The following is a 17,293-nucleotide window of genomic DNA, read 5'->3' on the forward strand; positions in this document are numbered from 1 at the left end:
TACATAAAATGGCAGTTTTCTATTTAGGATTACCCAATGGCACCTACTACTAAAAAAGTATATTTTTATGAAAATGGTTTATTTAGATGACGCAAGGTTATTATATGTTTTTATAGAGACCTACATTGTTTGGTGGTATAGTATTCCTTTATGTAAAAGTAAAAAAAAAAACAGATACAAACTTTTTTTTTTTTTAATTAAAATATTTATTTCATAACCAGATTGCTGAATAAATCAATTTTTACACAAAAGAATTTGTAATCTTTGTACAATTCTTCACAGAAGAAACTTGTTATTGTGATATTTTGCTATGACCTGTCATCTAAGGCAACTGTGTGATTCCTGCAAATGGTCCTTAAATTGTCACACATTACACAGCTGTCACTTGTCTATTCACTATGTAGTTAAAGGGCAGGCATAAAACCCGAGACATGTCACCAGGTGTTGAACCACCTGCGGCTGGCAAAGTAGTGCTTGGGTAGGGAAGCGTAATGGGACACTCAGAGTCCGTGTAAGACACTTGGCAAGATTAGTTAGCCTTTAACTAAAGGGCTTGCTTTGCCTCGAGAGGTCTGTCATGGAACTAGCCAAGATGTGAATAGATACATGAAATCTAGAACCAGCCACCACATGATTTCCCTTCAACTTCTAAACTGCACTTCCTCAAATCCTCTACCCACCAGTGGGAAATGAAGAACAAACAGTTCACAAACTAAAGATAAACTGCACTTAAGCAATAAACGGTAATGGAGTTATTCCTCAGACCCCTTAGCTACCAACCCAAGCACCATAACTGGTTAAACTGCTTCCCTATGTCACTAGGGGGTTTACAGAAAAATAAAAGGATTAGCAGCTACATTAATCATCCTGAGTATATACTGGACCTATTTTCCTCGGAGCATTCATGTACATACTTGCAGATGGGGCAGATTTTATTACTCTCTGTGACACTTAAGCTGGCCATACATTATAAGATCAGCTAGTTTGGTCGCCAAGCAAGCGGATCATCCCCCAGTATATCTACCTAAGGGGATACAGGCCATCAAGGCAAGGTCCACATCATCAAGCCGATGCGGTCCTTAATTCGCCTGATTGACATCTGGACAATTTTCGGGCAGATAAGCTGCCAAATTGGGCTGAAGGGCACAAATCGGCAGCTTGAATCTGCCCATGTATGGCCACTTTAGAAAGCTGTTCAAGGGAATGGGAAGGGGAGGTATACTGCAGTATATGCATACCCATCTCCCTAGTTATACAAGGAAGACAAGATGATACCTCTTGACAGCAATGCCCTGGTACAGAGGGCATTATTCTATAGAGCCCTTTATCCAAGTCACAGAGGTCTTGGTCTCATTTTTTGTTTTGGCATCGGGGAAAGCTTCTGCATATCGCTCCCTGGCTTTTTCCCAGTTCTTTTTGTTTTGTGTTGTTGGCTGAATATCTTCAATGGAGGTGGGATTCTGGGCACCCAAACCTGCCTTCTTCTTGCGAAGCTGAAGCTGAATCTGGTGGTTATGATAAAACAGAAACAACAAATGTCAAAATCATACAAGCTGTACCTATATTCCAAAAGCAAGAAATATTCCTGATGACTTTCTGTGAGCAGGTTTTTCCCATCGTAATAGGGCCTTTAACATCTAAACATTTACATTTTCTTAGAGAACTCAGTACTCTAGTAAGAAATAAATGTGTTAACATCATGTTTAAATTAAGAGTAGCAAATGGAGGCCTGCTGACATGCCATGTACAAAATGGAAGCAAGCATGGAACTGGACCAGCCTCGCTGTCCCTTTGATGTTCATATCGCCCTGTACTGGGAATTAAGATGGGAACATATTATCACAGGTTAATTATTTTTCTAGTTATTTACAGGGTAAGAATTTCTCAGAAATTCAAAACCTTGGCTCATGTACTGCAATAACAAACATATACACAATGACAGTACCCACTTGAGCTTTTCTTGCCCTTTAGGGTAATGACCTCTTTAAACTTTTATCTGTTAAGGCAAGTAATTAGCATAGCTAACCTCTATTGTAAAGTAATATTAGCAACCTACCGGATCCCTTATTCCATCACTTGACTTGCCAAGGCCTTCTCCCTTTTTCCATCCCATCTTTTCCAGCATTTTCCTTCCCTTGTTGTTGTCATTAATCTCACTGCACAAGAAAACAAATATTTCAAAATATAAAAAATCCAGTATAGCATGTTATTTTAGGTATAATGCATAAAGGTATACCTTAACGCTGCACAACCAGAACTGCAATTAGAAAGTCTCTTGCTACTTAAAATGGCAGCTGCGATCTTAAACAAATGGAGAAAGCTTCTAGGGCTCTTTCCTCAGGTATGGTAATGCTTTTTGCAGAATAAATATAGCGTTCTAGGTGGCATTAATGTGGCAAATCTATTGGCAGTAAAATGCCAAAATGACTTTCCTTAATTTTTAGTATAATATAAACATTGATATACTTGGACATTATATAATTGGTCTTGTACTTCTGCTTTTTAATTTGTATTTTCTATTCTGCCTCTACTGGGGTCAGTTGTGCATGTCAGGCAGAAGAGAATAATTCTCAGACCCTCTAATATTTATCTTCGGCCTGCCATTCAACCAGTCTGGTTGGTAGATTAAGTGAGACCCTAGCAAGTAAATGAGACATATAATCCCAAACTGGAGAGCTGCAGAACAAAAGGGGATAAATGATTCCAAAATTGTAAACGGTCCTAGTCATACTTAAAGTCAATATTAATTTTGTGTGGCATCTTGAAACTTTTAAAGAAGGTGAAGAGCAAATCTTACACATGTACAGATGCTGGGGCCTCCTCTTTCTGGAAAGTACCATCACTACCCACCACTTGTCTCCGTCTGCCTGCTCTGTCCTTGTACTTTGGATTTGTTAGAACCTTGTTGTCTTCATAATCAGCACTCTGGGGAGAATCAGATGCAAGGAAATGTCATATCACTCTGGCTGAAAAGTAAGTTCCAATATGCAGCATTATATCTTGCTGGTTACCCCCGACTGTTGCTAGTGGTTGGAAAAGAATGTAATTTTAAAAGTGTTACACACATGGATGCCACAATGAGAACTAAGTAAATCCAAAGTAAACTGCTGCACTGCACTATTCTTAATAAGAGGAAAGTTGTAGAGGATTATAGCCAATCAGAATGCAGGCCCAATGGCTATAACAGCAGTATCTCTCTTATAGGCGCCTCTCTTGCTCAATGTTAGCCTCCACAAGCAGAGCCTGCTGTTAGTAAATAAAATAAAAAAAAATGGTTTGTAGATTAAAAAGGTTCTTTGTATCAGTGTGGTCTTTTTATCATTCTGCCACTGGCTGCACCGCTCTCTATCTGCTGTCTAGAGACATATATGACATGTCTGAGTTTGCTTCAATTTAGGCCAAGCAACAATATTTGTGTTAAGGATGATGTCCCCTGAAATATAAGGTGACAACTCCTGACCTCTATACAACAGCCCCATGTATGGATTATTAGTAGCAGAACACAAAGCAATGGAAGTTAAAATCTGCAGACAGCGCAAGAAACACCATTATATTTGCTAGGGAAAACCAACAAGGAATGTAATATCCTATTGTTTCCAACAGCAGCCACTAATGGTTATAAGGTAAAACAGATACAAATAGGGGATATTGCTATTAAATATGCTATTAATCATATTTCAGCCCTTACAAGAACAATTATAAAAGGAAAAAATCCCTCCCAATTATTATTCGTCACAGTCATTTACCTGCAATCCATATTTTGCTCTGATTTTCTTAAGTCCCTGTTTCCGTAACAGTTCTTTGCCTTCCTTGGTCAGTACTGGACCAGCTGTTAAAACACATAGAAACAGCCTTAGCGCCAGCTGACAGTTTTGTAAGACACCAACAAAGATCATCACAGCTTCATATGCCTATTTATGCTGTTTGTGATGAACACTTTATTGCCCCTTTAAGTAGTGGTTATAAATATATATAATATATTATTTACTTTCTGCAAGAAAGTGTAATGCAGTTCCTGGCCAATTTTCAGCAAAGTATCAGTCATGTAGGCCCGTTGGGGGCCCCATACATGGACAGATAAGCTGCAAATTCAGTCTGAAGAACTCAAATCGGCAACTTAAATCCACCCATATATGGTCACCTTTAGTGCATAGCCAATGAAAGCCCTTGAAGATGGAACAAAGGAAACATGAGGGAGCAGTACTTACAAAAAAAAAAAGTTACTCTAGGTTTCCAGGGTTTCAATATGTGATTATCTAACAGCACATACTATTGAAAAAATATATATTTATGAAACAGCATTCTAATGATGCTATAAAGGCTGGAATGCTCAAAGGTTTAGCTTCTCTTTAGTAATTTAAGCCACTGGAATGGGTTTCCACAATGCAATGCCTGAGCAAATGCATTTGAAGGAATGCTCTCACCAGAATGCTCTTCTTTCTTATTCAGGCGGAGGTGGGCTCTGACTTGCCCTGGCTCACATCCATCGCAGGTTTCGCTGCCCGGGTGCACGTGGAAAGAAAGCACAGTTTCCCCAAACTTTACTTCATCGCCATGTTGCAGCACACAGGGCTGGCTGACTTCTTTAGGCTGTGACACAGGATATCACTGTTAGTGAAAAAGCTTGTTCCATAGAGAAGTCACAAAAAAATGGCAACTAACTGAGCAGGTTTCTGGTCTATGGAGCACACATATTCAGTGATGTAGCTAACACTGGGAAGCAGGCAGACGAGCTCCTAATCTGTACTTAGAGAAACACATGCAACTTCTCTAACATCCATATAAAAATAACCTTTATATGCAAAAACTAAATTTTATTAAAAGAAAACTGTTTTGTGCAGATTGTCCTTTATTTGCCACTTGAATGTGTTTTAAAACAAATACATTCTCAATGCACATTTATTACATATGGGTGACAAACATTTATTATATGGCCAGGCTTCCTGCACAGAGATGCACGGCACAGTGTAGTGGCAGGACTGGGTTTATAGAGCTTTGCCTACTAGAATTTAGTGGCTAAAAGTCCACAACGCCACTTCACATGGCCCACATTAGACTTATACAGTGTGTTGGGTAAATGCATACAGTGCAGGAACTGGCCTTAAACCAGGACCAATATTATCATTTTAACAAATAACAAATCTTATTACACAAATCTAATCTTACTAACATTTTGCTCTTGGTAATATATTTATTTCAAGAGCTAAAAATCAAATTTGTAAAACCATCTTTGCGGTAATGTGTATTCTGTTGACTTTACTAAGTATGCCCCGTATGCTTACCTGCAATATGTGGTTGCCATTTATAACTGTTCCATTTTGGCTGCCTTGATCCACAAGTACGTAGCTTTGTAAATTATGATCAAAGTACACCTCTGCATGAAACTAAGGAAAGACAATGCCAAAATGTAGGTTTAAAGGAGGAACCAAAGCACAATGTAAGCTTTTTGAAAAGTAAACATAATTGCGAGTAACTTTGCAAAATAAAAATATGCAGCCTTTACATGATTTTCAATGTAATAATACGGTCAGTTCCCTAAGCATGACCCCCTGTTCTCCTGCTGATCTGGCTGACTACTTTGAGACTTAATAAAAAAAATGTAACAGTTGTCGACTGTAACAGCCTGCATCCTTCAAATCCCACAACGATGTCAATAAGAAAAGGAGCATAGCAGTGTAATGTATTGTGGGTTATGTAGTTCCTGCATGCTGTCTGTAAGCTGTTACAATGTTTTAGTCCCTCCTCCACTGACAGGATTTCAAATGATGCAGAAAGCTGTTTTGCAGCTGGATTTCATAATATAAAAATGGTATTTATTCACACTTTTTGAAGGAATAGTTTCCAACGATAAGTATATTAGGGGTTTCTGTGTTGTGGTGGGCTCTTTAACAAAGTTTTGTTCTGAAGCCAGAGTTGGCTGGATAATTCCTAGTAACTTTGCAACTGGTCTTCATTTTTTTTTAAATAGTTTTTTGAATTATTTCCCTTCCTCTTATGACACTTTCCAGCTTTCAAATGGGGGTCAATGACCCTGGCAGCTAAAATTATTGTTGTTACTTTTTATTCAGGCCACCTCCTATTAATATTTTAGGTTCTCATTCAAAGTACTGCCTGGTTGCTAAGGTAAACAAGACCATTGCAACCATATAGCTGCTAAATTTCCTAACTGGGGAGCTGCTAAACAAAAAGCAAAATAACTGAAAAACTGTTATGCATATAAATATAAACTGCAGATGCTGATAAAAAGCTTAGGTGATTTAGGTCCATCACAGCAAAGCCAACATCTGGTTCATCACATATGTTATGTGCTTCAAGTACCCATGGTCTTCGTCAAGCAGCCAGTCATGGCAGCCACCAAAACTGCAGTGTATCACTGGAGGGGTTTTTTTTCTTTGCTGAAGTTTGGGAGAGGGGAGGTGAGATATACAGGAACCCTGTACAAAATGTAACTTTAGTTCTCCTTTAAATCAGCTGGAACCACACATTGCAAACACACACTTACTTTACTGATGCCAAGCTCTGGAATACGGATTGTATGCCCCAAATCTTTTTCTCTAAAAATAAATAAATAAATAAATAAATACATTTAAAAAAATAATTCCCACTCAAATAACTAATAAAATACATTCAAATAGAACCTAATTGTTCATCTATAGATTAGGTAGTTTTCAATACTGAAAAAGCACAGAGAAGGTCTATAAAAGCCGCTCTACAAAAGTGACTAAATCACTGGATACAAATATGCGACACATCAATACAAAAGCTTGTGCAAGATTTCCTAATTCCAGGTATTGTGCAGGGGACACTGATTTGAGAACCCAGTATGAAATATTTTATGCCATTTTATCTTTTTGTACATACACTCTGCAAACTTCGCCAGGACCAATTACCTTCCAATGGTGGCAGTTTTATCAGCTGTGATGATAAATAGGGTTCCCTTCTGAAGCACTGGTGATCGAACAACAGTTACTCTTATACATGGAGGCCAAATTCTTTCTGGGTCTATAAAGGTTACAAAAAAGGATTAAGCACTGTTCTTGGGCAAAACAGTCACAGGCAATACACAAATATGAAGCAAGATAATGCCCAGAACCTATATATAATTTGTGGTTTACTGAAGTATGTGCCTGTAAGTAAGAGCATGCATAGGTTTGCCAGATATTGTTTTAAATTTAGGGATGGGCATTAGTAAACCAGAGACAGGTAAAAGCAATTTGATATTAAAATCTAACATGCAAATAGACAGAAGAACAAAGATTGAATATCAAAGGTTCATAGCTAATTCTCCCTTGACTTCTGCATTGGGGACCAATTGGTGCATTATCATTCCAATACTGCAACCAAGCAGAAGCATAGAAAAGTCTATGTAAATTATATGAATGCTACTGGGGCCAATCAGTTGTAATCCACATCTGTTGTCTATCTGTGCAGGCTGGAGTGTCTACTGGGAGGCAAAGATGGTATACGCACTTCTGAAATCTATACCTGCAATTTTCTTATGTTACATAGAACAGAATTAAGATACTAAGAAGCAAGAGATTTCCCATCAGTTCTATTACGATTCAGCAATTTATCAAAACCGACAGCAGTGTTCATTTATCAGAATGTGCCGATTACTTTGAGCAGTTGAATGCCTATCTGTCCTTTGAGCTCCAGTGCTCACTTACCACTATCACCTGTCCAAATCCTTGGTCCCTGAAATGTATGCATGGATTTGTAAAGTCATTTTGTCATGCTGCAACAAAGAGCTGTACCTAGAGGTAACTACCATTAAAACTTAACATTAAAAGTTAAAATTACCAAGGGTTGATAAATCATCTACTTAATTGATGATTTAGCTATGCCGTAGTCTCCAATTTAATAAAATAATTCAATTATTTTTTAATGATTTTCATTTTTTCTGTAATAAAATGTTTCTTGAACTAACGTAGAGATCCAAATTATGGAAAGATACGTTATCCAAAAAAACCCAGGAAGGTTCTGAGCATGCAAGTTGTTCCCTATCATGTGCTTCTGCTAATATTAATGCTTGTAGATCTGGAAATAAAACAGTGGATCCCAGAATATAAAATAAATTGGCTGTGGAATCTATCAACAACTACAACTCAGTAGAAATAATGGACATCCTTAAAATTTAAATGACCCAGACTAATAACCAATTTCAGTTGGACTAACAAGGCGAATTAGAATATATTCATCGTGGCAGAGTGAGGCGGTGCCACATTTGATTTTTTTTTTTTTTTGCATGAAAATACAAAGTGAGAGATTGAATTTTCAGGTGTTCTTTATTTGTGGTTTCGCTGTATACATACAAGCAAGCAGTCACTAGAAAATCCTTAAAAAACAAAAAAAAACTAAGAGGTGAAATGTGGGAAAACAGTAAAGCATTTCTAAATAAAAAGGACTTCAAAAATGCCATCAATTTAGGTATTTGGATATTGTGAAAAACAAAAAGCAACCACATGGAGGGAAAAGAGTAGTAAAGTGCTGCCACCTAACACACCTTTTTCCAGCCGTTCCAAAATGTACACATTTTAATCTAATTTTAGTCTGTGCCAGGGAAGTCTAGGAAAAGAATGTAAGCTTGTGTGCGCTGCACTGCTTTTTAACCAAGGGCCCTTTGCATTTTTTTTTCTAAAAGTAGTACTGCCCCAGAAAAGAAAATAAGAAATATTCACTGGCGGTTATCTAATAATATATCTAATATTGGCACCGCTGAGCTGTAAAAGAGGAACAGTTTCAATTTTATATTGTGCTGTTGCAAATAGAACTTGGGTATAAATTCCAGTGTAAAGAAACAATGTAAAGAGTTCAACGTTACACTATAAACAACGGACATTGAAAATGGATTTAGGGGTAAATATAAAATACTTATTAAACCACAAAATAATATGAAAATAATTTCTAACAGACCGATTCATTATTTTATTATTATTTAAAGAAGTTCAATAAATATCTTAGAAATATAGTTACCAGCTGAATCCATTTTTCCAACCATGTTGCAAAGAATCATATTTCTGCCTGCAAATGCATACATTCAGCAAAATGAGGTCACCTTCAGGCTCTGAGGTGTGGGAAGTGACGCTTAGTCCACTTGACCTGTCATCATCACTGGAAGTCTTCTCATTGTCAGAGTCAGTGATTTCTCCCTCCTCTGGTTCACTCTCATCTGAGGATGAGCTCTCTCTTTCATAAGATTCTACTAAACTGCCCATCCTAGCTTTCTTTCTCTCAGCAGCCAATTCTTCCCTTTCAGGGGGGCTTACTGGCTCATGTTCCATTTTCTCTGTATCCTTAAAGAAAATGTGACAACACAGTAGCATCTTGAGAAATCAACTGATACTGCAAGAACTTTGAGGTTCCCCAGAACATGATTTAAAAAAAACATCATATGCAAGTGGAAACCAAGGGGGTTATATAGTAAAATGACATGCTTTGCCCTGCCAGTGGTTTTGCCTGGTCTAATTAAAAGTCTGACTGGCTGCCATAACATATGCCCCCATGTGCAATAAAAAGCACTAAGTTTACCCAGGTGCTGTAACCCATTGCAACTAATAAGATGTTTGCTTTTAAACAGGTGACCAGTAAATGGTACCTGTGATTGTTTGCTATGGGTTACAAACTTAGTGCCATTTATTACATAACTTCATTATGTTCATTCCATCTTTGGCATATATTGCCAAATCGGTCCTTTGACAGTTAGATTATTGCTATTTTTAAGAAACAAGAACAGCTGATCAGTGAAATTACTACAGAAATGCTGCCAAGTCATTGGTTGATGATCCTATAGATGGGAAAAAATGGATCATATATAACATTAATGGCATAGGTGGCCCAAACAATAAGAGGTGGTTTTACAATCAGTAACACATCCACGTTACTATATAAACCCTAAAATGGTTTTGCAGCTGCTGTTGAAGTCTCATGATGGATACATGTAGAAATATGCTAAGCAACAGAACAATACAGTAACGTAAACTATAGTAGAACACGACAAATATCAGGCGCCTGGCTGCTGTAGTTTTAGACTTTAGGAATATCTTATGAAGGTTCCTGTACAAACACCACTTCTCCATTTCTGAATACTGAGCATCTTTAGGGTCTATAATATCAAAATTTGGAGTCCAGGGAAGATCTGGTTTTAAGGTTACAAAAAGGGGTCAATTTTTATCAAGACTGAATTAAAACAAAGCCCAAAGACAAAAAACAAAGACAAAAATGATCCTTGGATCATTATGGAATGTTTGTTAAAAATAACCACAGAACAAACACTTTCCCCAAGAACTGCCATGCCAATATAAATAAAGGCCTGGATTACAAATGAATAACATACCCATTACTGAAAATATTTCTAGCACAAAAAAGAACAAAGACGTGCAACTTTGTGAGGAAACTTGAAGATGACACAACTTTATCATGCTTCTTTGTATCAGAGGTATTGCGTTGTACTGCCTGCAACTTAGAGCTGTCTAACATCCCCAACCAGTGGCTCATATGGAACATGCTCTCTACTCCTTTGATGTTGTACCCAGTGGCCTCAAATGAGGTGCTCCTGTTTAAATTCCTAGCACTGGGGGCAAATTATAGAGGCATAAAGACACAAGGACACCTCCAAACAGTGCTTCACCGCAGGCTGGCAGCCCACATGGCCATACCAAACAGCCAAGGAACATTTTTCATGCTTGTATAGCTCCCTAGAATATTTATCTTGAATTCGCCTTAATTCAATCAGATCCATAAAGCATACCAAAACACTAAAATTAGGCTGTACAGTACTTGTTCAAGCAGAGACCTGTCCAAAGTTCTCAATCCAAATATGTAACTGCACAGTTCAAATGCTATTTTGAGACAATTAGTATATGGAACAAGCATGATGGTTGCATAGTTACTTTTGCTGGAGACTTCCCATCTGTGGTAACAACTGATTAAATTTATAGTATTAGCGATTTAGCACCAAGGAACATGAAAAAGAAAAGTCAAGAAGAAGAAACATAATCTTACACAAGGTTTGTCTGCAAAGGTCATGCTAACAAAGGCATGAATAAGTAAAGCTCAAAGTAGCAGGTTAGTATAGGGGAGAAAAGCACAATGTAGAGCCTCACAATAAGCCCCATGGTACGTGCAATATTATCAGCTGGCTGCGTGGTAAAATGTACAGAGGTGCTAATCGGTAGTCTTGTGTTTACATCTGCCAAATTAATGAATGATGTTTCTAACTAAATTGGCACTTTCATCTCAACTCTACCTTTGTTATATGGTGTGTATCCCAAAGTGGAAATCTTCAAGCTAGCCATGGTGTCAGCCAAATTGTGTACCTAAAGACAAGATTATTAGTCAAGCTGGCGATGAAGAAAAATGAATGCACGAATGCAAGCACTAAAGTCCAAAACCTGTAGCTTGTTTAGCAAAAAAAGTAGATTAGACATCTAATGTTCTTCCACCTTTAGCAAATAGGAACACAATGTCCTTATACAGTTGGTTCCCTATTCCAGTTGTCTGGACACATTTACCGTGCAGTTTGCTCAACCAAGAAAAAAATGAACAAAAAGCTATTCAAGGGCATTGTGCCAGACGCAGTTTTCTGTTGCTGCACAACCTGCTCTTCATTTTAGTATATAAACCTGTTACTGACAAAACCCAAAATGCATGTACACGTTTAAAGGGAAATCTCAATTAATATATTAACTGCAAGATGCAGAAATCAGAAGACAGACCTATATAGCTAGACTAGTATACCCTAACAACCTTGATGAACTGACAAGAAAAAGCTAACTAACAAGTCCATTTTAAGCCGACCAATGTATCTAATAATAAAACAAAAAGCCGACTAACAAATTGATTAAAAAAAAAAAAACATAATGTGCGCTTGTCTCATTGTATTATTTTGGTGCTAATCTTATAGTTTTTCACATTCCAGTAGAGAGAGCAATGGTGGAAGAACTGCCTGGGGATGAAGCAATAAGGAGTCAAAACAGTGGCGTTTGTATACAAACCTTTATAAAATATTCTAAGTAAAAAAAAAGAACCAGAATTGGACAGCCAACTTGGGTTTTAAGGAGTGGGTCACTTACAGTTTTCGTTTTATGTCTGAGTAAGGTAAATTTATGCAAGCAAATTAAATTAAATTTTAAATAAAATGTTTTGATGCAAAGAGCAGAGTGTGCAGTATAGTTTATTCAACTAAGCTATAATTTGGCCACATTTTAGCCATAAAGATATTTTAATTTTCCTAAATGATGTTGATGTCTGTCAACATACAAGACCCAAATCTCTCTGACATATTGCCTTATAAAGCTCTGCTGAGAAGGGGAGATGTAGCTCCTTCCATTCAGCTGTGAGCTTGGTAGAGCAAGTTCCATTGGAGAAGCTGCTTATATACTAAATTTACCACCTAGGTCACAGAACCTGCCTAGGCAAAACCCCCAAATGTAATAAAATGTACTAAGTTTGCCCAGGATCTGCATCCAATAAAACCAATAAGATGACTGCTGCAGTTAATGCTTCCTGCTGATTGGTTGCTATAGGTTATTTATTATATAACACCCTAAAAGTGTCTTCAAGAGGAAGCCCATTATGAGGGCATTTCGTACTGCACTTTTTTTTTTTTTTAACTTGTTTGGAGGAGTTTTAACCCTCCAAAAGTATAAAGTTGTAATACAGACCTTCTCCTTCTCCTCCTCCTTTTCCATGCTGGCCGGATCTCGCCTCTTCTTCTTGCTCCTTTTATCTTTTGTTGGCTGAGGGTTTGTGTCAGTGAATGACTGAAGATCCACTCGGGAATGATATAGGTATCGGCCACTATCCACATCACAGTAATAATATATACCAGTGGTACCATCATAATATAGCTGGGACTCCTTGATATGATACACAATAACTCCAGTTACAAAATGTAAACAGCCTAAGCAAATTTTTTAAAAATAATAGGCATTTTATAGTTGCTCCAAATCAACGTACCGAATCATAATAAAATCCAGTACTGTGATCATAATACATCCCCGTGTTTTCATCATATACAAATCCAGTCTGCGTCACAGCAGCTTCTGCGGTCGCCCTCAGACTGTCAGCCAGTGAGCATCCCTGCTCTTCCTTATAGAAGAAATAGAACGAGTATTTAAATACAACAACAAACAGATCTGTTTTATTCACTCGGCTGTAAAGTCTTTTTAAGGCCCCCTCATTAACCATATTACACAAAAGAATATCTAGCTGATTAATGTATTACAACTGCTTAGTCAGTACCCCAACAAAGACCTCTATACTCTTCAGACTGCAGTAGTTCTATGTATCCCAACAGGCTGCATTACCTCAGCTTGCTGCGCGTATACAGTATCTTCTTGCACCTCTTCCACAAACTGACCGCTGCTTGCTCCTGCTTTATTCAGCACTGCTTCTGCTACAACTTGTGAAGAATTGCTGTCTTCTGTCACACTGACCTGTTCTGACATACCTGGTGCAAATCCACTGTAATCATTTCCACTGGAACAATAATCTAGAAAAAAATGTAATTAACATTTAAGATCTCTTTACAAAACATTAATTGCAGGCTAAATGTGGTTATCCAATTCGATCACTGCACTCAAAAACTATTGCTCAGTAAGGCTAGGGTTTTATTGTGATTGTTACTTATTACTTTTTCTGTATTGGTCCTCCCCTATTTATATACCAATCTCTAATTTAAACCACTACCTGGTTGTTAATTTGGACCATAGCCACCAGACAGCTTCTGAAAGCCCAAACTGGAGAACTGCTGAACAAAAACTGAAATAATTTAAAATCTACAAATAACAAAATGAAGACCAACTGCAAACTGTCTCAAAATAGTACTCTCTACATCATACTAAAAGTTAACTCTAAGGTGAACAACCCCTTTAAAAGTTCATTAGAATACAACAATTTGGCATATACAGGTATAGGACCCGTTATCCAAAATGCTCGGGACCAAGGGTATTCCGGATAAGGGGTCTTTCCGCAATTTGGATCTCCATAACTTAAGTCTACTAAAGAATTAATAAAACATTAATTAAACCAAATAGGATTGTTTTGCATCCAGTAAGGATTAATTATATCTTAGTTGGAATCAATTACAAGGTACTGTTTTATTACTACAGAGAATGAGGAAATCAGTTTTAAAATTCTGAATTATTTGAGTAAAATGGAGTCTATGGGAGACGGGCTTTCCGTAATTCAGAGATTTCTGGATAACAGGTTTCCAGATAAGAAATCCCATACCTGTACAGTAATTTGCAAAATTTTAAATGCAGACACACCCATGTATACAATACATACCACCAAGCAAAGCAGATATTTTTGGGCAAATGAAAATGACCCCAATGTTTTGGCACTGGCCTTAGTCAATGAGAATACCCCTTGACAAAGGCTTGTGTCGAAATGTAATTCTCATCTGCAAAAAATACCCACCTAACTGCAAAAACATACCACCTTTGTGTACTATTTAGATTATTATATAGATTATTTAGTTTGGCGTAATCTTTAAAACTGATGCAGACTGAATTCTATGTGTAAGTGACCACCCCTCATTGTATTTATTCCAATTATAATCTAGACCTAAGCCCTAATACTAATTTTAAAAAAAAAAAGTGAAAGCTTACTTTTAAATTTCTATTTTAAAATGATATATAGCAAATAACCACTCTTTTGCAAGTCTTGGCAGTTGGATGCTTAATTTCAATGTGCATATTTGCTAAATTTTATATACTCTTGCTAAATAAGGGGAGCTGTCTCTGTTGGGACATTTTCCCCACAATATATGCATATCAAAATAGCATATTTTGCTTTTAAATGTGCACAAGTTCCTTGTTAAAAAAAAAACAAAAAAAAAAACTGATACTGACCAGATTGTGCCCAACCATAATAGCCATCTGTCTGTACTTCCTGGGCTGTCTGTTCTGCTCTCTTTCTTTCATGAAGTTCTCTACTTAGTTGCTCTACCTGCAAGAACCAAGAAAAATCATTATGGTGACATATGGTAAAACGAAACCCTTATTCTTATAGAACCAACTACATGCAAAGCTATACAAAGTATTTTTTCAAAGAATATTAACCACTTAACCATAAGAGCTTACATGTGTAGGTACAGAGTACATGTGTCTTTGACAAAGTCCCTGGACAGTAGTACAAGAGTGCACCCCTTAGTGCGTATGCAGAAAAAAACTTCTGTCTGGGGTTAAGCTGCACTGTGCCCCTCACACTGGATACAATATTTGGGGGAGCATATGTGCCTTTCCCTGCCCACCCCCTCCCCCTTGGTAAATCTGGATGTATGCAGAACTTTATTCATACAGTGCTACTAAAATATGCAGCTGTGTATTTTATTAGAAGAGCGGCTGATCCCTATGTTCACCCTCATTCGGATCCATCTGTCGGTGAATGGTAGGGGTGTCTGTCGGTGAATCGGTCGGGGTAGGGGTATCTGTCGGGGTACGGTAGGGGTACCTGTCGGGGTACGGTAGGGGTATCTGTCGGGGTACGGTAGGGGTACCTGTCGGGGTACGGTAGGGGTACCTGTCGGGGTACGGTAGGGGTATCTGTCGGGGTACGGTAGGGGTATCTGTCGGGGTACGGTAGGGGTATCTGTCGGGGTACGGTAGGGGTATATGTCGGGGTATATGGTAGGGGTATATGTCGGGGTATATGGTAGGGGTATATGTCGGGGTACGGTAGGGGTATATGTCGGGGTACGGTAGGGGTATATGTCGGGGTACCGTAGGGGTATATGTCGGGGTACCATAGGGGTATCTGTCGGGGTATATGTCGGGGTATGGTAGGGGTATATGTCGGGTATATGGTAGGGGTATATGTCGGGGTATATGGTAGGGGTATATGGTAGGGGTATATGGTAGGGGTATATGGTAGGGGTATATGTCGGGGTATATGGTAGGGGTATATGGTAGGGGTATATGGTAGGGGTATATGGTAGGGGTATATCGTAGGGGTATATGGTAGGGGTATATGGTAGGGGTATATGTCGGGGTATATGGTAGGGGTATGGTAGGGGTATATGTCGGGGTATATGTCGGGGTATGGTAGGGGTATATGTCGGGGTATATGGTAGGGGTATATGTCGGGGTATGGTAGGGGTATATGTCGGGGTATGGTAGGGGTATATGTCGGGGTATATGGTAGGGGTATATGTCGGGGTATGGTAGGGGTATATGTCGGGGTATGGTAGGGGTATATGTCGGGGTATATGGTAGGGGTATATGTCGGGGTATGGTAGGGGTATATGTCGGGGTATGGTAGGGGTATATGTCGGGGTATATGGTAGGGGTATATGTCGGGGTATGGTAGGGGTATATGTCGGGGTATATGGTAGGGGTATATGTCGGGGTATGGTAGGGGTATATGTCGGGGTACGGTAGGGGTATATGTCGGGGTACCGTAGGGGTATATGTCGGGGTACGGTAGGGGTATATGTCGGGTATGCAGCTACACATGGCAGTCACCCACCTGTTTCTGCAGCTCCAGGTTGCGAGTCTCGGTGCAACGGTGCAGTCTCTCGCTATGGCTCAGCCGTCTCTGGATGTCTCTGAGCTCCTGGCGGCAGGTCTCCAGCTCAGCTTCCAGGGTCCTTACCCTGAGGCACAGGGCGGCTGTGGTGTCCCCAGATGGGGCCAATGCGGATTCTGGGCCCTGGGGCAGAGGGGAGGCCTTGGGAGACCCCTCCGGGCTTTCCCATGACGAGGGAACTTGCAGGGTATCCGGCTGCAATGTAACAGGTGCTGTGGGGAGAGGGGATAGCTCAGCGGGGTCGCTGCTTTCCGCGGTAGGTAGCTCTCCGTGCCGCACCATGGCGGAGTGAGAAGCAGGAGGAACAACAACTTTCACATTGGAAACCTTCCCTAGTCTCTATGGACCTGTGAACATCACACGCCACTTTCACGGAAAGGAATTGGTAGGCTTGCAGTTTGTTCCTAGCGGCGACTCGTACTCCCGTGACGTCACTTGAACGTCACGCACGGCGCCCTGGTCACATGGTACAAATTAAACCTGAAAGGAGAAAGGCTTGCGGAGCGGCTGCGCGATTAGTGATTCTGTCTTGATTTGCTGATTACTGCACTTACTACTTACACTTACTTACACTTACTTACTACTTACACTTACTACTTACACTTACTTACACTTACTTACTACTTACACTTACTTACTACTTACACTTACTTACACTTACTACTTACACTTACTTACACTTACTTACACTTACTTACACTTACTTACTACTTACACTTACTTACACTTACTTACTACTTACACTTACTACTTACACTTACTT

General features: G+C 39.0%; 1 protein-coding gene across 4 annotated transcripts; it reads right to left on the reverse strand.

Moving 5' to 3' along the window:
• Positions 1 to 225: 225 nt before the first annotated feature.
• On the reverse strand, positions 226 to 16,976 carry aggf1 (angiogenic factor with G-patch and FHA domains 1). 4 transcript variants are annotated; one of them, XM_031893880.1, is made up of 14 exons: positions 16,471 to 16,976; positions 14,856 to 14,952; positions 13,308 to 13,492; positions 12,958 to 13,089; positions 12,669 to 12,857; positions 9,056 to 9,293; positions 6,891 to 7,002; positions 6,503 to 6,554; positions 5,283 to 5,384; positions 4,425 to 4,590; positions 3,747 to 3,829; positions 2,798 to 2,925; positions 2,057 to 2,156; positions 226 to 1,505 (listed from the first exon to the last, which is right to left on the reverse strand). In XM_031893880.1, the coding sequence occupies exons 1-14, from the start codon at positions 16,810 to 16,812 to the stop codon at positions 1,308 to 1,310; spliced, it is 2,124 nt and encodes a 707-aa protein (XP_031749740.1). In that variant the 5' UTR covers positions 16,813 to 16,976; the 3' UTR covers positions 226 to 1,307. The 4 variants fall into 4 exon arrangements, with proteins under 4 accessions (XP_031749740.1, XP_031749752.1, XP_012822835.1 ...); XM_031893892.1 differs by lacking the exon at positions 9,056 to 9,293 and adding an exon at positions 11,246 to 11,315; XM_012967381.3 differs by having other exon boundaries at positions 12,663 to 12,857.
• Positions 16,977 to 17,293: the final 317 nt, after the last annotated feature.

Source organism: Xenopus tropicalis, chromosome 1 (assembly GCF_000004195.4).
Source record: "Xenopus tropicalis strain Nigerian chromosome 1, UCB_Xtro_10.0, whole genome shotgun sequence".
In the NCBI taxonomy this organism is placed as follows: Eukaryota; Metazoa; Chordata; class Amphibia; order Anura; family Pipidae; genus Xenopus; species Xenopus tropicalis.